The following is a 23,032-nucleotide window of genomic DNA, read 5'->3' as shown; positions in this document are numbered from 1 at the left end:
TCGCTCGGTAGTTCACCTGATGTTGATGTTGCTCACACGAAGTATGCAGGTGAGCGGCACTTCATTGGCAATAGTGCGTTTATGAAAACTACTGCGCTCGTATAATCAGCTCCCTCTGATGGCACAATAGAGTGTCTACAGTTTACGCTAGCACAAACGCCTAGCTATACGTATTCGACTTCAGGAATATGGGAGCTATAGGATCAACCCTTATAACATTCTGTTGTTATAAAGCCAACCGCGCTTTTAGCTAGAACTTGGGGGAAATGAGAGGCTAAATAATGTAATATTTGTATAAAAACGACGCAAAAAAGCATGATCGGTACGCAGGCGTACATAAAATAAGAGCATGTTATCCCTTCCACCGGTGCTAGGCCATCTTACCATCCGCAGGTTACTTTACCGACCGCCGCTACGTCAGCGCACATCCGTTGTATCAGGTGGCTGTCTTCCTGTCGCACAAATACGGCAAGTACTCAGGGGCGAAAGGATGAGGGAAGACAATAGTGAAAAGAGATGATGGGCTCGTGTTGCACCTACCGATGGATCGGAAGCCCAACCGGAGACGCGGCGTCACGCGCCTTAGTCCTCTAGTCACCGGACCACCGAGTTGTATAAAAGGGTGGCCCTGAGTAGCCCACACTACTCGCCGCTCATCGTCCGCCGCCGGTCGTCCTGCTTGAAGAGGGAAGAACGCTCGAACCGCAGCTATGAAGGCGCTGCTGTGCTTCATCTTTGTGGGCCTGCTGGTCGCCACCGCCAAGAGCAGCGATGAACTCTGCGGTAAGCCACGGCATGTTACCTTACCTTTGAACCTCTCTATAGACCTCGCAGCCTTCAAGATGTCCATGCACTGTTTACATACCGCTACAGTTTTTCGCCAGACGGAGTCCAAGTAAAAAAAAAAAAGTACAGTTAGACACTGCTCAAGCAGTACGTGGCACTGGATGTGAGGATTAACCTTTGTATATTCTTTTTTATACGCGACTCTGGTTTTTTGTTCGAGCGAAAGCCGCAGTTAAAAGAGTGTCTTGGCTTTTTTTGCCTTATTAGAGCCGTTCTATCTACAGCAAGACTTGTCTCACTGTTCTGCTTCTGCTAGAGTCGTGTCGTTATTCTCTTCGTAAAGGTGACCTCCATTCGTTGTGCGGCGTTATGCGAATGTAATCCGGTCGATGCGAGTCGCGTTATTACAGCCGCTTCCAATCAGACCACCGTATACGCTTAGATGGAAGGAGGATTTCTATTGGAGCGCAGCTATGAACAAGCGCGTGCACAGAGCACACGAAATGGCGCTCATATATCTGTACGGAGGCTTAACGTCTTAAGTTAGAGAACTCGGAATGCACGAGTGTGTTTATCTTTGCCGCTTAAAAAGAAAATGGCTTTCGGAACAGTGCTCACGTGCTTGTCCTAAAGAGACTAATAAAAGCAATTTCAAACATATAGGATCTTTTCGGTCCAAGCGCTAAAAGTTCAAGTTTTCGGTAATGCACGAATTGAGATAGTCACTCTTTACTTGTGTTTTAGCGGTAGAATTTTCGCGAGGTGTTTTCGTGAATACCACTGTAGTGTTATTTTAAACAAAGGGTGCTTGTGAATACATTTTATTTTGCACTGAGCTCAACAATCTCTTGCTCATTGACTCGAATGTTCAGAGTCATGGAATCCTCTGTGCAGGCAATTGTAGCAAAATATCAATCAATCAATCAATCATCAATCAATCAATCAATCAATCAATCAATCAATCAATCAATCTTTCTTTCTTTTATGCGCCCAAGAACAACCGGAGGTAGCTAAAAAGGTCAAACAATTACGAATAAAAGTTATGCTACAAAAAATAGAAGGAAACAGGATAACCAGGTTTACAGTGAGCAACAATCCAGCAAAAACACAAAATTGAGAGTCAGTACATATATGGAAGGAACGAGAAACGACGAGAGGAGTGCAGCTGGAAAGAAGGCTCATGAGAAAGTGGGAAGCTTGGAACAGAAAGAAGAACGCAAGCTTTGAAATACCGAGTGTTCAAAATTAAGCTTTCCGGAATTTTTAAAAATCGCCAGTGGCAGGTAGCATAATTCTTATCGTTGAGCTGGGTTATTCGAAGAGGCGGACATAGTAGCACGAGAAATCGAAACACATATTCAACTAATGAACAAAAATCACTAATGAAGTTCTTAGTTAATAACGTTACGCACATATTACAATTTACGAATTGTAGCCGGTGAGCTGGTCAGGCGTATCCACTTGGAATGAATTTCTAGAATGACACCAGTTTGGAAATGTGTACCATCAAACTCGCCGTAAAAATGCACTGTTGTTCCACTTACTTTTTTGCCAAAATGCTGTTTTATACATTGAAGCACAAAAGTAACTGGAACGCCCATGTATTTCGTCCCACACTTTGGGAAATAATATTTCGGAACTGGCGTCATATTTAAAGTTCATTTCAAGTGGATGCGTCTTGCAAACTCACCGGCTACAATTGGTAAATTGCAATATGTGTCGTAAAGTAAGGCGTGCGTGAAAGCGTGTTAATCATACAACGTGATTATCTGTACTTGCACAGAACACAAGAAATGAACTTTGAAATATGGGAAATGGGCAGAGTACGTATTGCATGTTTTTTCAAGTCAAGCCATAGGGCAGTGACTGTTACAGCCGCGCAGAAAATGCGGAATGCTACCTGGTAGATTTTTTCGATATGTGAAGTTGTACGTGATTAAGAGGCTTTGGTTGATGTATAGTGAGATGAACGACCTTAAAGAGGAACAAAATGTTTGACTTAGTACGTCTTGATTTTGAAGTTCTGATTTCAGGCACAAATGAAGGACTGAATTATGCTCACCAGAACGAAAATAGTGCTACTTTTAAATATATATGTATTTATTCTGGACGCGCTTACTGAGATCAGGATCAGATTTGCGCGCTCTCCCCCAAACTCTAGTAGTGGAAGGCACACAGCAGTATACAGCTTCAGAAAGGCCGCAAGGGAGCTGAGATGACTTGACCTTCAACAAACAATGCCAAGAGCGGGAAAGGCGCACGTTGGTTCACATATATAACGTGTGGAGAGAAGTAAGAGTTTTGTTGAAGTACGCACCATGATTTTTAATTTCGCCGACTTCAAGCAATGGAGCATCACAGAGAAAGTACAAAAATTGCACATGGTGTGTTTTCTGCGTATAACCTACTACCATTGTTAGCTCATTGTCTGTCCAAGAGTAGAAATATGTCCTCTTGGAGCCCAATGCAGTCGCCAACACCATCGACAGCCTTAAAGAGCTTTTAGTAGGCAGCATTTTAGAAGAATTGAAGAGTGCTGCATAGAGACAGATTGTCCGCGCCAGCCAATATATCGCGAAATGAAAAAGCTCAAATTTCGCACCAGGGAGTATCGTAATCGTCGGTGAATTTTTTTCATACCAAACTCCAAACAGGAACGTTCTTCAAAGGTGTCAGCAGCGTACATAATAAGATCGCAATTTTCATCAACACGACATTAATATTTTGAATGAATAACTTTATTATTAGAGCGGCAGCGCTACTACGCCATGTCTCGCAAGGTCATTCATCGCGTCGCAATGACCTTGAGCCGCCGGAGCGCAAGTGTGGCAGGTGTGACGTCACGCCACGTGATCCCCTGCGGAGAGGATCCCCAGCGCTCGCTCGGAGCCTGACCGCTGCGGTACCACGTGACTATAGGCGAGGGTTTCACGGCTGCTTCGCCGGCGCTTGGGCGCTCAGTCTCGCCGTAGATGGCGCGCCGGCTGGGCCGTCTGTGCGTGCGCTTCAGCTCAAGCGACTGGCTGAATCCAGTCATTCAGTAGATATAGCCAGACGGCAGGCTTCGAAATTTCAAGCAAAGACCGTATTCAAGAAACACAAAGACATACAATCAGATTTGCAATAAAGCCTAACTTTAATGAAACACTGTGTGCGTAGTCGTTGCAAAACCAAGCCAAACAGACCTTTCGCTCGTGATAACTAGGTTTACAAGAGTTAAACCTTAGCCATTTTTTCCCATAAAAAGAATTCTATGGTGGGTGTCTGGGTAAAAAGTTGCGCGCAGGCAACTTCACCAGCCCAAAAACCCATCAATGGCAACAGAAGGTAGTGGGCGCTCACAAGTGAGTACACAGGTGGGTAGGCGCCAATTTACAAAAATATATGTATACAAACAGGAATTAGTACATTTGAATAATTAGAAAACAAGTAGTCTGTGTGCACAAGAAAATATAAAATTTATACATGAGCAGTATAGATTTACTAAAGCATCTTTGATACAAAAACTGAAAAAAGAAAGAAAACGTAACATAGCACTATATTCAGTGCAGCAAACTAAAAAATAAAAGGTCATTTACAGCATAGGATATGCCCAAAGGCAATAAAAAATAAGAATTTGTTTGACGGGAAGTAGTTCTGCAAGCTCCATAAGGACATACGATCTATTTTTCGTAAGGGTAGGTTATTGAGTAAAGTCGGAAGTGTATGTCGAAGCATATGTTGACCATAATTTGTTCTTGAGTGTGGAATGTTCCATTTTTTAGGTGACCTTGTGTCATAGGCTGCAACATGCTTATGTAGACGAGCTATTATACTTCGAATACCGTTTACCGCGTGCTTGAGTTCCTTGCGATACGTCAGTGCCAAACGCTGTTGAAAGAGATTTTGAATTTTAAGTAGATGAAGTATTGGGAACAGCGGCTGAGTAGGAGCGTCCTACGGCTTATTATATATCAAGCGTATTATTTTTTCTGCAAGATAGAGAAACAGTGTATATTAGTTTTAGATGCGGTACCCCACACTATAGAGAGCAGTAATTTCAATGACTTAAGAATAAAGCATTGTAAATTAGTATTTTTATTTTGCGTGGAAAATATTTAAGGCAGCACACAGCGCCTACTACTTGGGACAGTTTTCCAGCGAGAAAGTGATAATAGGTGTTCCACGACATATGCTCATCAAAAAAGACACTTAGCGTTTTTATTGTTTTTACAATTTCAATTTTTGAGCCCCCTATAAGTAAGTATGTTTCCGGTGTAATTTTCTTATTTTTAGCTTCAAACAACACTGCTTTAGTTTTGATTACATTACTTTAAAGGCTGTTTTCAACATACCATTCATATACTTTTCTTAGAATAAATTTGGCTGTCATTACGAGGCTACGTGCATCGTTGGATTTAATTAGAAAAGTGGTGTCGTCAGCATAGATAGCATATTTTGTGTTAGGATAACCATTAGCTAAGTAATTTATGTAGAAATTAAAAAGAAGGGGTCCCAAGATGCTTCCTTGCGGAACGCCAACATTGACTGGTCTGTCATGTGATACAGCATCAAGTTGCACTAGCCGCTTTCTGTGTTTTAAGTACGATGTGATTAAGTATAGAGCTATGCCTCGTATACCGTAATAAGTTATTTTTGCAATGATAGAGCATGATTTATACAGTCAAATTCCTTACTGTAATCTATAGATACTCCTAGGGTAAAAAACGCTCTTCCGGGTTGTTCAGAATGAATTATTTTGTTCAAGGAGGGCAACTTCCGCGGATAAATGTTTTCGAAAAGCATACTGACAACTAAAAATAAATCTCTTCCTTTCAGCAAAACTGTTATACGATAGGCAATAACTTTCTCCAACCCTTTTCGGCAAGATAGGTAATATTGAAATTGGTCTATAATTACACATTTGTGTCTTATGTCCTTTTTAAATATTGCAAGTACCTTGGCAATCTGCATTTTACACGGGAACACACCAGAAGAAAGACAGGGATTGTAGATATACATTAACACTGGAGCTAGAATATCAAAACTATACTTCACAGGTCTGATTTGTAAATTATTAATAGATTGTAAATTATTAGTAGAGTTGCAACTCGACGCTGCACGAGATGAGATCAAAGCTTTAGACCGACGGGAAATCATTGGCCCATTGGTTAGCGCCCAGTGAAATATCAGATCCAAAAAGAGCACTGGCACCAGTACCAGTGAAATTATATCACTTTTAGATAGCCAGCCCTAATTTTGTTTTGCAATTTGTAATAATACAAGATAAAAGGCGTACGCTGTGAATTAAATGTTTTATGACTGTTCTTTGCGCGCTGCAATCGCCAACTTTCTGATGTCAGCGAAGACCACAAAACCTGGTCAGAGTAAATTTGGCGTTTAAATAATATAGCATGTATCTAGCGTACCCATGCATGCAGAAGGATCGCCTCACCGACAACGACGGCAACAATGCGCCTGGAGGGCCAATGTAATTGCTATGGCAATGATATTTGTTTTAGGGCATAAGTCACAATTGAGAAGTTATGAAAATGTACCTCTATGCGCAAACGCATGCAGGGGCAATAATCAGAGCTTCCACACGCCGTTGTAGATGCGCGCATCCTACTAATCTCGACAACGTAAGGGGCGGTTTTTCTGCCATGATTCCAGTTTTCGGTTGACGAAAATGCGACATACTCTGCGGGACAAATAGTTTAACAGGATCACCAGGTGTAGTGACGAACATAATTTTATGTACGTGAAATCAAGCACACTAATGAGCTGGTGCAGTACACCGTGTTCCTAAGTGCATCTCAATATCCCATAAATGTTTTTCTTTACTGTCCTCAGTAGTTATGAAAAGAAAACCAACTACTGTGTTTCATGTACATTGAGGTCACTAGTATTGTTAATTGATGATTAAAAAAAGTGAAAAGTTCCTATCACCCCCCCCCCCCCCCCCCCCCAAAAAAAAATCCTGAGCCAGCTATTTCGATTTTAATAGTTACTGCATTTACCAGGGCATTGACTACTTTCTTATTATTGCAGACCTGACTGACAACATGAAAGTACAGGCGGTGCAATGCATCACAAACCACGTTTCAGCCCAGGTAAGCAAATAGGGGTGAGGCCCGATGCCTTAGAACCCCCACATCCAAAAGTTTCATCATTATCATATCATCATCATTATTATTATTATTATTATTATTATTATTATTATTATTATTATTATTATTATTATTAAGGCGATTTGAAAACATAAATGCAATGAAAAGCGAAAAATTAGCCAGGGACCACGCAGACAACTGCCACTGAATTAATGGGGCACTTGGTGCCCCTTGGCGGCGTTATTTATCCATCCCGCAAGCTCAATTGCATCGTCGCCGAGTTAAGTACAATATACTGTTTAAAGATCTTTGATTCTTGCATTCGGTCGCCAAGGAACATGAAGAAATATGAATGGCTAATTTTCTTTCGCGCCGTACACGCTCGTTTGAGAGGATATTTGCTGTAGACTGCTTTAATGAGGCGTGATGTCGCTGCAAATATTACATTGCATTGTACAAATTCTCAACATTGCCTGGTGCCCACAGATAAATTTCAAAGTCACTCTTTCTCCCTCTGTCTGAGTTGGCGAACTATCATTTTCAATAATATCCTACCATGCACTGCACTGATTAATGTACTGTACCATGCACTGCACTCTTCGCATTGTGACAAATGGTTTAACTTTATCTGCTATATGATGCGATAACACTGAGTTTAAATGCAACACGATACATTACTTTCTCTTTCTTATCCTTACGTAAGTTTGGTGCCGAGAAATTTACACGCATCCCATTGAGCGTGACCGTAAGCGAGATTTCAGGAACTATGGCATAACGTACCATAAAACCAGACCCCCACTGAAAAAAATACTTCGAACGAGCTAACATCGTTTCACGTTGTGCCTATATGCATGGTTTCGGAGTAATTTATCTGGGAGTAATTTCCCCCATTGTTAGGAGGCACACTGCTCTGCGTTACCTGGAAGCGCGTAATTGTTGAAGTCGTTCGCCTTGGAAATAGTTACGCCACGTTAGGCTTTCTTGGTGCGCAGATGAAGAGCAAGTGGGAGGCCCTGAAGCAGACGTTTGGCAGCCAGGATGACCTGCTCGCAACGAACAAGCTGTGCGAACTTCGCAAAGGGGTGAGCCCGGGGCAAGAACGACAAGTGCATTTTTCTTCCACTTCACTTATTATTTTTTTAGTGTTTTAATGAGCAATCGTTGTCAAGTTAACGCGCTCTATTGTCATGTTATGTTTTCGGCACAAGTAAGTTTTCTTGTTATTCTTAAACGTGCAGAAGTGCTCAGATTGATGCATCTCTCAGCACCGAGGTTTATGTGATGTATTGCATACATCACTGCAATACAGTGATGTATGCCTACATCAGTTGGCGAATGCTTGGACAGTCTTTCTCAGCGCACACACTGCAGAATATGTGAAAAATACAAACAAAATGAATATATAACACAAATAAATTGCGTTGTCGTTACAGGTCTTCAGCCATTTTGCGTATACATTTTTTTGATAGGTGTATTGTATTGTATTGTATTCGGCATTGTATTCATCAGTTTGGTATTTTATTCCAGGCTGCGGAATCGGGTGCGAAGACGGCCATTTTCACGGTAAGCTGAAATACTTGAGTCTGTCAGTTAACCGAGAGGGTGAAAATACAAACAAAACCAACAACATATACTTAACCCCAGCTTAGACTCCCTTTCCTGCATTTTAATGGGAAAGCATTATATGCCCCATTAGGCGAAAATCCGGCGTTGTAGTCGGCGGCGTGACCGAATGATGGTACCAAAAATGGCCGACGGCAAAGAGTAAAAACGCTTTATAAATGCTCGAATTGAGGTCAAATTTATCAGGGAGACTCCCATAAACAAATTAAATTAATGCATTCGAAAAGAAAATTAGGTAAATTTCCATATGGGTGGGAATCGAACCCGGGCATCTGGGGTCCGAGACGAGCACGCTTTCCCGACCCCACGGCGGCTCCACGGTTCTGGTTGACTAAAGGTATGCCTAGTGCGTGCGCCATTGCGAACGTCACGTCAAAGCCATCTGGCCGTCTAAACGTGTGGCCAAGTGCGTGCGTCGTTAGGCACATGACGGCGCAGCCAATGGGTAGTAGGTGGCGCCACGACAGTGTATAAAATGACTATATGAAACAAAATGTATTCATGTCCAATTGAACACCGCTGAGCGGCCCTTCGAGTTATGAACTCCTCACGGGCAAGTGAGTGCGTTGAGACGCTTGGCGCGTTTTCATTTGGCCTCACCGAGGCGCAGTTAGAGTTAACGCGAACACGGAACGTGCGGAAAGTCATTTCATCAAAGGGACTATATTGCTTTCGCATTCCCACACGTAAGCAGTCTTAAGTGTCTCTGCCGATTTTTTTTTTGTGCTGGCTTCACCAACCATGTCAGCCTTTATTACTACGGTGATTTAGCACGACTGTGCATCTACTGTGCATAGCCTGACGTAGCTTATTTGAAGTCGAGGAAAATTTCAGCGAGAAGGTCTCAAGCAACCGCAAGCTACGATGACCAGCCAGAACTGGAGCTACCCCGGTGAACTACAATATTATAAACTGCAGGTCAGATAGGTAACAAAATTTGTCGTTCACAGAGGACGTCTTTCATTTTTAGCTAAAGTCGAGGCACACGTGTTCTTGCGTCATGCGCTCACGTAACCATTATAAACGACATCAAAACAAAGAAGCTTCATTGTAGGTCGATCTGTGATTTCTTCATTCTTTAACTTGTTCGTCCGAAAAACCATGGACCGTTTCTGTGGAAGACGGCGCGATGCACCTGGAATTTACAGCAATAGTTTCGATGCGATACTCCTTCAGCGTAAACGCCGCAATTAAATACACGTGTCAGAACGCATCCCCCCCCCCCCCCCCCCCCACCCACACACGCACACACATCACTGCTCCACAATTTTACGCCGTAAAATTTTCTTGCGCCTTGTCTGCAGAGTTTTGAGAAGATACGGGGCAAATCTAGTAACCGATATAAATAAGCACGTGACTAGAACAGTTTGTTTCTGCGATTTTTCTACAGAAAGCCGAGGAGGACGAAATCAAGTCTGCTTTCGAGGCTTGCAAAGCACAGGCTCAGCCCAAGACCAACTGAAGTGGTCTTAGCGGGTCAACAGACCCCTTTCACCATGGGTCAGCGACACCTCAACGTGACCCTCGTGGCTCGGGACCGTTGAGCCTGTCGGCTGGCTCGTCATTTGTCATAAGTAATAAACGTTTTACATGTGCGTATGTACGGCTCAGCGTTCACTTGTGCTTGCTCCTAGTGTCAGAGGGCTAAAAGATGAAAACAGGGGAGTGGAAGTGGCCGATGAACACTGGCTGGCACAGTGTGGTGACGATGATGATGATTGTTATTATTATTATCATCCAGCAAGCTTTCTCAGCATCTGGAACTAAACGACTTTGCGCCTACTTCCTGAGAACCACAACAGCAAAGAGCTCTCCTCTGTCACTCGCGACTGCAGCATTCTATTTCCGAGCACGCTGGCTTTCGTCATCTTGGCCGCGGTGACCATGCCCTGAGGTGGGCGGAGTTCCCACACGGACTGTTAACTCATTACGTAGTTTTACGTACTGTGATATATCGTTGCATGCTCACCCATGTGATCCAACTTACACTGGAGCACTCCGCTACTGTGCCCCTCACAACCCAATCATGCCACGGGGACATAAAATTAAAGTTATTGACCACTCCTTCAGCACTGCGAAAAATGTCGTTACAATTCCGTAATTGATGACAGGGATTAAAACGCAAATCATGGTTAATGAATATGTGGTACGAAAAGCAGGCGTACATACGCCCCTACACCATTCTGGGACTTTGTTCAACTGTTTATTCTCTACATGTTGCCGGCGCGCATATCTTTCTCAACTTATTGCCAGCCGTAAACACAACGTTGGCTCCGTATCGAACTCTTCCCTTAACATAGTCTATGTGACAAAAACTAAATGTAAGGAATACCCACGACTTTTACAGTGGAGCTGTTAGAGCCTCGCTATAATGATCATTCCGCCGTCCACAGCTTCGCCTGGGTGGGCGAGAGAGAGCTTAGAGAGAGTGAAAGCAGAGTATAAAAATGGCATCGCGCAGCATAGCGGATGCGAGGTGGAGAGGAGGAGAAAGGCAGGTGGTAGTGGGACGCGTAGAGCTGCTGCCGACGCCGACCGCGTTTCCTCGCGTTCGCGCCGAACGTGTACGGTGTCCGTGACTGCAGCGGATGCCTCTGGCAGCGGCTCGGCAGGCTTCGACCAGAGAACGGGACACTCGTTCCTTCCGAAAGACTGAAGCGAGAGCTAGGGAAGCGGAAACCAAGCGCGTAGAAGAGAACATCCCGAGTTTAAATTGAGGGAAGCTGAGAGTTCTCGTAGCGAAGAAGCCTAGCAAAAGTTAGACTAAGTGTGTGGTTCGCCACTACTTTATTAGGCTTTCCCCAGCTCCGCTGGTTTCTGGTGTTTGCGATAGCAGAGCCACGCATAATTGTTTTCTTCTTATTTTAAATACTTTCTGCAAACACGTGTCAACTGGAGGACAGGAGGTACCTTTTCAAGCTTTCAGTGACAGTGGTACGGCAACATAAGGAAGCCTCCAATAAACTCGTAACCCGTAACTCGCATACTAACGCTGATGCTCATCTTGTGTACACATGACTTGGTGAGGGAGGACTTACAGCACGACATCGATATTCCGTATTTCTAAAATCTTAGAACGGTTGGACGAAAAGTTCATCAGAGGCTTCGGTGATCTCGGACATTATTGCCAACATGCATGATCGTCAAGAAAAGCCAAGGAAATCTATAAATTAGATGCTGGTTCTGTAGGAGGCATTTTTTAGCCATCATTAACCTGTATCCTTTTACACTGAATTATGCAGTCACAGAAGTAATGGCACTGTCAAAGTGATCATTAGAACATAAAATCACGTAATAGTCGTCGTAGCGAAAGATTCTGAGGACACGTTCACCTAGGGAACAGTCTAACTCATGATCAACTTTGCTTAAGTATATGTCACTAAATATAGGGGCAACCTTAGAACCGACGAAAATTCCTGACTTGTGTACAAACACGCCGTCTTTCCTGCCCACTAGCACAAGAAAGATTTCCATAAAATCTGTCGTAGACATACCAAATTTGTCATTAAAGCTGGTTCCGGAACTTGTTAATTAATACAATTGTTAACAGAATTTAGTAGCCCATCATGCGAAAAGAGAAATCAGACCTTAAGTATCTATACTGAAAGCGAAGCGTTTACCAAGGTTATCGTCCAGCAAAAACTGAGAGTTAGGCATGAGGAACGGATGTAGAAAGCTTAGTTAAATTCTGGGGTTGTACGTGCGAAAACCATGATATGATTATGAGGCACGCAGTAGTGGGGGACTCCGTATCAATTTTGACTACTTGGGGTTCTTCAGCGTGCACCTAAATTTATGTACACGAGCGTGTTTGCATTCAACCCCCATCGAAATGCGGTCGCCAGTCCAAGCCGGTCCAGGCCACGCTCCGGAACGTTTGCGTTAAGCGTGCTGAGGGCGGTACATAGCCTTTGTGCGGCTGTGTCATAGCATCGAGGAAAAAAAGCAAGGGATACTTCGAATGTAGAACACAAGTGCACTGGTGCGAAATAAACGAAGAAAGTAGAATCCACGCCAGGGGCACTAACATTAAATAATTTCTTTTTCCAATGACACATCAACATGCCATTCCGCGCTCTTTTACTTTTGCGTGTGTCTATTAATGACCTTCTGTGCAACTCGTTCCAAACATTTTAACTGGAAAGCGTTAAGGCCCCGTGTCACAAAAAATTCGGTGTCCATTAGAGAAACATTGTAGTTAGGTATACCTATATACCACGCCTTGCTATATGACATGCGGTATATGCGGGTTATATTGCCACACCATTCTATCACTAAAGTTGCTCATACCATGTCTTACATTCTCGACAAAGTTATTCCTCGGAACTTTCACAATGACTGGCCACAAACAAATCTCATGAAACAAAACACCGACAGCGCATGCCTTTTTTGTTAAATCGTCTCAGACTGAAATATTGAGAGTGCGAAACAATAACAGAACACACAATGTAAACAGTGATGCTTCATAATGACTAAAGTAACATAAAGCGAGATAACAATGAGGCCAAGGAATGAATAGGGGAAATTACTCATGGTTTTAACTGAAATGAAGTAATGAGACGATAAGGGGGAAAGAAAGTGAACCAACCAACAACTTTCCGCCAGTGGGAGCCGAACTCACATCTTCCACATATTCGCAGCAAGATGAGGCACGTGTCAGCTGCAGCTTAAGTCCGGAAACGAGTCTGCACATTGTAATAGAATGCCAAGATGTTCATCTAACAAGACCCATAGTGAACGCCCACCTTCTAGAAGCACGGGGATTCAAAGCTGATGGAATCATTAACGGGTCAGCAGTCAAGATAAGCAAGGCACGTTTAGAGTATTGGTGAAAAAAAAAAAACAGGGAAGAGATTGATGGACTTGGAGTCGTTAGAGGCATAGGTAACAGTATAATATAGAGGTAGAGGTTTTAACGAAGAGAGAAACGGCTAAGTAGAGATTGACAAATTTCTAGACTGCTTTGCATGTATAAAATACCTGATTAGCTCAAGCACGCTAGGGGACTTTTTGTGGCCGCCCTGCTTTGAAGAGGCTGGCAATAAAAATAATGATAATGATCATCACCATCACCCTCGTCATCGCATGACGTAAGTAGACGTTATGCGGAGTTGTTTTTTCGTCCACTGTCATTTTCCTTTACCTTATAATTTTTACATTTCAGGTAAAACCACAGGTAATTTTTCCTATGTTTTGTTTTGTTTCCCTTTGTTGTGTCTAAAAAATCAAGCCCCTCGGCTCCCCTTCTTATCGTTCATAATCCTTAAAAGCATGTTTTATCGTGTACTACTACTGCTACTACTACTACTACTACTACTACTACTACTACTACTACTACTACTACTACTACTAATAATAATAATAATAATAATAACAATGATAATAACAGTTTAATGCTAGAACATTTTCGTTAAACGCTCTGTATATGCTGCTCTAAACAATTCTCTGTTACACGTCGAAATTTGCACGATAGGCTAGCCTTGCCAAACTTGCAGAGTTGATGGAAAATTTCGTTTATGAAATGGAAACGTGACATACTGCGTTTTTAAGCAGGATATATTGGCAGCTCCGTCATACTCGGCATCGCATTAAGTTAATAGAAAATGGTTGCAGTATTGTTATAATGTTATCTCCCCAGACTTACAGTACAACCATATAAGAAATAACAAGTTCCATTCTGCACACCCCTTTGGGCAATTTCGCAGCTGCATGCATTGTTCATTGCAGTTTCGGGTAGACGGCTTGCTGAGAGAAATTGTACACGACTGCCCACATTATAGCTGTAGCATGTGCTCGAAAAAGGCGCCAAGCTACAAAAGGTTGATAGCTGAATGGAACAATCGAATTACCGGACGCCTAGAATGCCAGCGTGATGTAATGCGACTACTCTTCTTTCTTTGCTTATCATTCCCTCCACACTTGCTTTTCACCCTCGCTCTGAAAAGACGATCATAAGTGAAAGGCGCCACCTATCACCTTGGCACGAGAAAGTGGTATCTAGAAATTGCCGTAGGATAGAGAAAGCTTCGTGAACACGGCCCTTGGTTCCTCCTCCTTCAGCTCACCTTAGAGTCATCATGAGTATATGGGCTTGCTACTGAGCCTTGCTCCGAAGAAGACCGTAGTATTATGTCTTGCTGTAGCCCCATCTCCCCGCGTGCAACAAATGATGGACACCTGCGGAACAACTAACAGCAACAACGACGGGCTCAAGATTGTGAAAACGCGTTCTCGTGAGCATCTCGAATCCGATTTTTTGCTTGTTCTGCTGAAACGAGTGATACACGTGGCAAGCGCTCTTGTCTGGGTAGGGAAGAGCGCTCAGCGACCTTTTTTAGCGGCGATACCGCAGGAAGCCGTGTCGCTGACGAAAAAGAATGCGCCAGCCCGCTGCTCCCATGACGCGAATGAAGAAAAAGAACAAGCTTTGCGCCCGATCGGAATGGCTTACCGTCACTCTCTCCACTTCTGGTACGACGCGGCGCTGTGCCGTAGCAGGTCGGCCAAGCAAATAAATGTGGTGGAAGCCATGTACCGGGCGCGTGCAGTTGCAGTTGACACGGTTGCGGTGCGCACACGATCGGCTTGGTACGACAGCGTCTGAACCACAGGTGCCGCGGGTGATGCTCTTCGAGTTCAGTGTACCCCAATAAACTAAAGGTAGATACTCGGGCTTGCTGGTATGGCATAATTCACGGTGAAATCCTACCAAACAGCTAAAGCTAGCGTGCTGAGGCTGCCAAAAACCGTGTAGGGAACAGAATTCCAGAAACAAACACTAGAATAAATCTGTTGAGTCTGCAAATTTGCGAGTTTAGTAGAAATCTGGCGATGTCTGACACTCCTTGCGGGAAACCCTACGTCGGGCAGACTAGCCGCAGTCTTGAGCACATATTAAGCAAAAAATTACTCGAATGTCAAGCGTACGCACGAAGACAGCTGTCAGCCGATTGCAGCGCGCGTGAGGTACCGATTTTTTTAGATCAGAAAGATTGCGTGCTCAGGAGGTTTGCGTGTCAGAAGCCCTTGGATTGCTTTATCACTGAGTGATAACAGATAGAACTACGATATCTGAGGCATGGCGTAGATATAGCCCGCGTCTTGAGTTTGGTGCAGCAGTTTATTTCGTGTGACGGTTCGATAGTAGCTATAGTAGTCTTGTACACTATCGTCCTTCATGAAAGGGAATACACGAGCGCGTGGCCTGCGCTCTGCGGCGGCTGTCTACAGTGCTATCAACCGACAGCTAAAGAAAGCACGTGCGCTTTTGGAGTCATCTATTGGCAAACAAAATAACGAGTCATGGCCGGTGGACTTACGGTGGACAAGTGCTGCTAGATTACGCTCCCTCTCCGCGCGCGCAACGGGCGATGCCCGCGCAACGGGCGACGCCATCGCAACGGGCGATGGCGCGGTATAGGCAGCCGCAGCAGAGCGCAGGCCACGCGCTCGCGTGTTCCCTTTCATAAAGGACGACAGTGTACATGTATTTAGCACGCTTTGCTGAATAAAACTTAAGTCAGCCCTGTGTGTCGTCTGCCTATTTGTCCTGTGTTTCCGCTGCTGTATAGTGAATGAATTACTGCATGAATATGTACACAGGTAATTGAGGTATATTTGGAATGGAAGTGTTCTTGGCAACTCCTAATGAAAATAGCAAGTTAACGGGCAAAAACTGAAGGATAGCAAGTTGAGTCACAGAAGTAGCACATAAAACACACAGACAAACTGCGGAGGTCTCTGAAACAGCAGCTACGCGTCATAGCGAACAGCTGTCATGCAATGGGCTCTGGGCTACAGTGAGGCAATGACGTACCACTACAACGACTATGGTCTGACGCGATGACTAAAAACAAAGACAACAGCGTAAGTACTGCAAAAGCGCCACACACAAACGCACACACGCACACACACGCGCACACACACACGCACGCACACGCACTTAATTCCATCGTCGTCATTTGATTGCCTTATTTCAGTTGGGGTAATTACTTCATTGTCATGCGGTTGTCATCGTTCAAGCGCCTTCATTCCGTCATCGTCGCTGCGTTGTCATTTCGTGGTCATCACGCCGCCGTTGTCAAGCCATCCTCATTATACAGTCGTCGTCATGCATTCGTGGTCATACCAGCATCATCATTCCATCGTCGTCATTCTAGCTTCGTCATCCGATTGTCGTCATGCCGTCGTCTTCATGTCATCGCCATGATTTCAGAATCGTCATCTCATTGTCGACATGCCTTCGTCATCGTATACTATCTTCGTCGTCATTCCTTCTTCGTCATTCTATTGCTGTCACTACGTCGTCATCGTAATCATACAGCCGTTGTGACGCAGTCATGCTCGTTCAATCGTCTTCGTTCTGTCGTAGTCATTGCAGTGTCGTGTCACCGCCGTCGTCATGCATTCGTGGTTATATCGTCGTTGTTTTGACGTTGTGTTCATTTCATTATCGTTGTTCCAACTTCGTCATTCGGTTGTCATCCTGTAAGCGTCGTCAAGCCATCGTGGTCATACAGTCATCACCATCGCAGTGTCGTCGTCGTAATTTCTTTTCGCCATTCTGTCGTCGTCGTCATACAGTCGTTGACATGCCGTCATGGTCGTTCAATCATCGTCATTTTGTAGCAGTTATTACGGGTATGCCTTGGACCCGCTTTTTCGAGGGCCACAACCTTATGATTTGCTAGGAGTTTTCCAGTGAAACTGCGTCTAGCTGAGTCGTGTGCTCTACATACTTGCAAATGGCCGTTAAACAAGTACAGCGTTTTTCAGAAACACCAGTGAAAGTTTCGCCTAAACCGATTCCTACAGCGTATGGGACCTACAATTTTTTTATGTGTTTACGTGGTGGTTCGAAGCACTGTGGAGAATGCCAATGTTGATTTCAATACAGTACTGCTACAGGCGGGTAACTCTTGATTAGGCGCGGAATTGCACGAAAAAGAAGGAAAAGAGGAAATAAGATAAATTCAAGGGTGCTGTTGAGAGTAGCGCATCAGAAACGCTTGCGCCCTTATTGGGTATCTAGGCACGGGTGCGTGCACCCAATTCCGAAGAAAGGATCAATCAGCATCGCAGTCGGCATGAACTATTCATACCCGTACAACAAGATACAACGCCCTCCCCTCATTTAGTCTTCCTTATTCTCTTCCACCGTTCTCTTATACATTTACGGCGACTTTTAACAACGTTATTACGTGGAGATCTCAAATGAGCAAGTTTAGATTTAATTATTGCTCTGACATGTCGAGATTACGCGGCGAGCTTAGGATTCAGCCTTCACGGTTGATGCACACGGCGTTTTTTCCGGCCTCGAGCTCACGTAAACATTGAGCAAAAAGAAACCGATCTGTGAGAGGAACGATGAAGCCAAAAATAGAAGAGGGCAGATTGTGTAATTTGATCTGTGGCACCAAAGAAAAAGCGCACCGAATTTGATATAGCCTAATAGAATTTGATATTTGATATATGATATTTTTTTGATATAGCCTAATAATAATTTCTTCTTGTGTGCCTGCAGACGCAGGCACACAAGAAGAAATTTTATTTGTCGCCGCCTCATTGTAAAGGACGAGGAATGCACAAAAGGCTCTTGACGCTCCTCCGGAAAAAAAGAAAGAAAAAAAGCCGAAGACTACACTGTGTCTCATCAAGACTCGGACGACAAAACTGCAGGGCGTGGTGAGGCAAGTGATATTTTCGTCCGCGTTCAGTTCCCTTTTCTTTATTATTTGCTACATTTTAATTTCAACCACAAGTACTTTTCCCGATGCGTTACTTGCCTTCATTGTCTCTTGGCTTCATATGGTCATGATATATATATATATATATATATATATATATAGCGTAGGCTATCCAGCCTGGAGTAGCCAACCGGATCTTCCCATGTGGTTAACCTCCCTGCCTTTCCCCTATCTTTTGTGTCTCTCTCTAAAAGCAAGCCACGGAAACATTGAACATACATCGGAGAATATTGTGGCGAACGATGTTGTGGCATGTGTCATCATCAGCAGCCTATATCTATGTTCACTGCAGGACGAAGGCCTCTCCCTGTGTTCTCCAATTACCCGGCCCTGTCTTGCGCTAGCTGATCCCAGCTTGCGCCTGCAAATTTCCTATCTTCATCATCCCACCTAGTTTTCTGCCGTCCTCTACTGCGCTTCCCTTCTCTTGGTATCCATTCTGTAACTCTAATGGTCCACCGGTTATCCATCCTACGCCTTACATGGCCTGCCCAGCTCCATTTTTTCTATTTAATGTCAACTAGAATATCGGTTATCCCCGTTTGTTCTCTGATCCACACCGCTCTCTTCCTGTCTCTTAGCGTTAGGCCTAACATTTTCGTTCCATCGCTCTTTGTGCGGTGCTTAACTTATTCTCGAGCTTCTTTGTTAACCTCCATGTTTCTGCCCCATATGTTAGTACCGGTAGAATGCAGCGATTGTACACTTTTCTTTTCAACGACAGTGGTGAGCTCCCAGTCAGGATTTGGCAATGCCTGCCGTATGCACTCCATCCCAATTTTATTCTTCTGTAAATTTCTTTCTCATGATCAGGGTCCCCTGTGAGTAATTGACCTAGATAAACGTGCTCCTTTACAGACTCTAGAGGCTAACTGGCGATCCTGAATTCTTGTTCTCTTGCCAGGCTATTTAACATTATCTTTGTCTTCTGCATGTAAATATTCAACCCCACTTTATCGGTTAAGGTCCTCAATCATTAGCTGTAATTCATCCCCATTGTTGCTGAATAGGACAATGTCATCTGCAAACCGAAGGTTGTCGAGATATTCGCCGTTGATCCTCACTCCTAAGCCTTCCCAGTCTACGAGCTTGAATACTTCTAAGCATGCAGTGAATAGCATTGGAGAGATTGTGTCTCCTTGCCTGACCCCTTTCTTGATAGGTATCTTCCTACTTTTCTTGTAGAGAACCAAGTTTGCTGCGCAATCCTTGTAGATACTTGCCAAGATATTCACGTATGCCTCCTGTACTCCTTGATTTCGCAGTGCCTCTATGACTGCTGGTATCTCTACTGAATCAAATGCTTTTTCATAATCTATGAAAGCCATATAGCGAGGTTGATTGTACTCTGCAGATTTCTCTATTACCTGATTGATGACATGGATATGATCCATCGTATAATATACCTTCCTGAAGCCAGCCTGTTCTCTTGGTTGGCTGAAGTCAAGTGTTGCCCTGATTCTATTCGAAATTATCTTGGTGAATATTTTATACAATACTGAAAGCAAGCTAATGGGTCTATAATTATTAAATTCTTTAACGTCTCCCTTCTTATGGATGAATATAATGTTGGTATTGTTCCAGCTTTCTGGTACACTTGAAGTCGTGAGGCATTGCGTATAAAGGGCCGCAAGCTTTCAAGCATGATATCTCCTCCATCTTTGGTTAAATCGACTGTTATTGCATCTTCTCCGGCAGCTTTTCCCCTGGTCATATCTTTCAAGGCCCTTCTAAATTCATCGATAGTTCTAGAAGGAGCCTCTGTATCCTGTTCATCATTACTTCGAATGAAAGTAGCTTCGCTGCTCTGGGACTGTACAGGTCGGTATAGAATTCTTTCGCTGCTTTTACTATTTCATCGAAATTGCTGATATTACCCTTCTTATCTTTCAGTGCACGCATTTTGCCTTATGCTATGCCAAGTTTTCTTCTCACTGATTTCATGCTGCGTCCATATTTTACTGCTTCCCCAATCTCTTCCACATTATAATTTCGGATATCCCTTACTTTCTTCTTGTTGATCAGTTTCGACAGTTCAGCGAATTCTATCTGATCTCTCGAGTTTGACACTTTCATGTTTTGCCGTTTCTTTATTAGGTCCTTTGTTACTTGGGAGAGCTCACCTACTGGTTGCCTTGGTGCCTTACCTTCCACTTCAACTGCTGCTTCTGAGCTCAACCTAGTTACGCTTTCATTCATTACCTCTATGTTGTCTTTATCTTCCTGTTCTAAAGCTGCATATTTGTTGGCGAGCACCAGCATGAATTGATCTGCTTTTACCCTTACTGCGTCTAGGTTGGCCTGTCTCTTCATGACTAACTTTATTCTTTCTCTCTTCAAATTGAGAGAAATCCTAGACCTCACTAACCTATGGTCGCTGCACTTTACCCTACCTAACACTTCTACATCCTGTACTATGCTGGGATCGGCAGAGAGTATGCAATCTATTTCTTTCCTTGTTTTTCCATTTGGGCTTTTCCAGGTACACTTCCTGCTGCTGCGCTTCCTGAAGAAGGTATTCATTATTCGGAGCCTATTCCTTTCCGCGAATTCTACCAACATCTCTCCTCTAGTGTTCCTAGAATCAATGCCATAGTTGCCGATTGCTTGCTCGCCAGCCTGCTTTTTCCCCACTTTGGCATTGAAGTCGCCCATTACTACAGTATACGGAGTGTGCACCTTCCTCATTGCTAATTCAACATCTTCATAAAACCGTTCTATTTCTTCATTATAGTGACTGTAGGTTGCGGCGTATGCTTGTACTACCTTCATTCTATACCTCCTATTAAGCTTTATTACGACGACTGCTACGCTCTCATTAATGCTGCAGAATTCATCAATGTTGCCCTCTATGTCCTTATGGAGTAGAAATCCTACCCCGAATTCTCTCTTATCTTGAATACCTCTGTAGCAGAGGACGTCGCCGTTAGTCAGTACTGCATAAGCCTCACCAGTTCTTCTAACCTCACTAAGGCCAATAATATCCCAGGCAATACCTGATAATTCTTCAAATAGCCCTGCTAAACTAGCCTCACTCGATAGGGTGCGAGTTTTGAATGTTGCCAGCTTCAGTTTCCAGAGATTCTTTGCACCCTCTGCCGCGTCGCAGGTCTGACCGCCGCCTTGGTCAGGTGCTCCGCAGCCGCTGGGGACTGAGGGCCATGGGTAAATTGTAGAAGTCATGAGGGAGGTAGCGGCTTAATACTGCACCAGGGAGGCCAATTCCTGTTCTGGTGAGGGAGTGACTTTGTTGAGGCTTAGTGGGCCTTCCTAATTTGGTTGCACTTTGACTAGTATAGCCCACTAGCTCTCGGCGATATATATTTTTTTCTTTTTTCTGCCGGTTCACGTGCCACTCCATGCCTGAAATTGTAGTGGACTGGAGAAAAAAAATTCAAACAGAACATTACACATTACAAAATCCTCCAACTTGACTGCAGAATGACCATAAAACATTGAGAATTGAAATGTCATATGTTCGTACTCTACATCCGTTATTAACGCATGTAATAGTGCCACTGACAGCCTCGGTGACTTCACGGATGTACTATCAGACTCACTTTCATTTCGCGGTCAAAACTCTTGCGTGCGACTGATGCATTAAAGAAACAAAAAAAAAAAAAACTTCTGTGAATTACGCGTTCAAGACGACAAGAAGATTCACGTTTCTTTATAAGTACTTCCACGCACTAAATCAAACTCAAATTCTGCCGTCGTCTAAATACACGTTCGAAACACGCACAGCCTTAGACATACCCTTACATAATACGTTAAAGAGAAAAGAAATCTGTAGAGTATACCATTACTAAAAGCGATCCGCGCAGCCCGTTTCAAAGGTGCGGTACTCTCTATGGGCGTGCGGGAACAACCATCTGGTGATTTCTAAAATCAGCTGAAGTAGACTGCAGAATAACCAGTATCTAACCTGATACAGCGTTATTTTCAGAACTCGTGAAATCCGAAGAGAAAGTCTTAGTTTAACGGAAGCTCACGCGAACTATCTACATATCTCAGCGACAAAAACCACTGACGTTATCCTTTCTCGAGCGTTAAACTGTAACGTTTTCCTGAAAGCAAACATCAAATTAACTCGAAAATTTATCTGCCTATACCTCGATCAGAAGAGACCAACACTGCCCTCTGTCTAACAGAACGTTCCTAAAACTCAAAGTTGTTCCAAAGTATCCTCAGAGAAATGAATAATAATGAATGCAACTTACCAAACGTGCCTCGAGAGAAAAGCACTACTGTCCAACAAAACACGACCTGTCACGAACTCGCGCAGAAGCGTCGCTCATCAACTGGTGCAACTTACGCGTGACTTTGCAAACTATATGCCGTTGATCAGCACAAGACCAACAGCGGCCGCCGGCCATACGGGTCCCGTTAATCGGCGTGGCGCTATCTCGAAACTACACACACACACACACACACACACACACACACACACACACACACACACATATATATATATATATATATATATATATATATATATATATATTCAGCATGCCATTTTAAATCTGAAATTGTACAGCGGGCATTATAACAGCATTTTTGGGTGATTCCATGTAAGATCTAAGAAAGGATGGCCAGTCGGCTTTTTTAATTTATTTCAAAATTTCATATATTGTTGCCTGCTGAGTTGAAAGAAGAGATCCGCAATGGGTTTTGCTGCCAAAAAGTTTTTCGAAGCACCGCGAATCAATGATGATGAAGAGGTGGAGTGCCGCGCTTACCTGCTCTGCTGTTTTGGCCAACTTTGGTTGTGAATTACACAAAATATAT

At 43.6% G+C, this 23,032-nt stretch overlaps 1 protein-coding gene across 1 annotated transcript; it reads left to right on the top strand.

Annotated features, from left to right (window-relative positions):
* The first annotated feature begins 636 nt into the window (after positions 1-636).
* LOC119436246 (uncharacterized) lies at positions 637-10,105 on the top strand. Its single transcript, XM_037703037.2, has 5 exons — positions 637-783; positions 6,817-6,878; positions 7,868-7,957; positions 8,403-8,438; positions 9,889-10,105. The coding sequence occupies exons 1-5, from the start codon at positions 711-713 to the stop codon at positions 9,958-9,960; spliced, it is 333 nt and encodes a 110-aa protein (XP_037558965.1). The 5' UTR covers positions 637-710; the 3' UTR covers positions 9,961-10,105.
* The last annotated feature ends 12,927 nt before the right edge of the window (positions 10,106-23,032 follow it).

The sequence above is a fragment of the Dermacentor silvarum genome, chromosome 1 (assembly GCF_013339745.2).
Source record: "Dermacentor silvarum isolate Dsil-2018 chromosome 1, BIME_Dsil_1.4, whole genome shotgun sequence".
Lineage (NCBI taxonomy): Eukaryota > Metazoa > Arthropoda > Arachnida > Ixodida > Ixodidae > Dermacentor > Dermacentor silvarum.
Note: the sequence above shows the minus strand (reverse complement) of the source record. Positions and strands in the feature narration are given on the sequence as shown.

Coding starts and splice junctions, on each gene's coding strand:
- LOC119436246 (XM_037703037.2), top strand. CDS start 711: ATGAAGGCGCTGCTGTGCTTCATCTTTGTGGGCCTGCTGGTCGCCACC. Junction 6,879..7,867: donor CAAACCACGTTTCAGCCCAG/GTAAGCAAATAG, acceptor CTTGGTGCGCAG/ATGAAGAGCAAGTGGGAGGC. Junction 8,439..9,888: donor CGAAGACGGCCATTTTCACG/GTAAGCTGAAAT, acceptor ATTTTTCTACAG/AAAGCCGAGGAGGACGAAAT.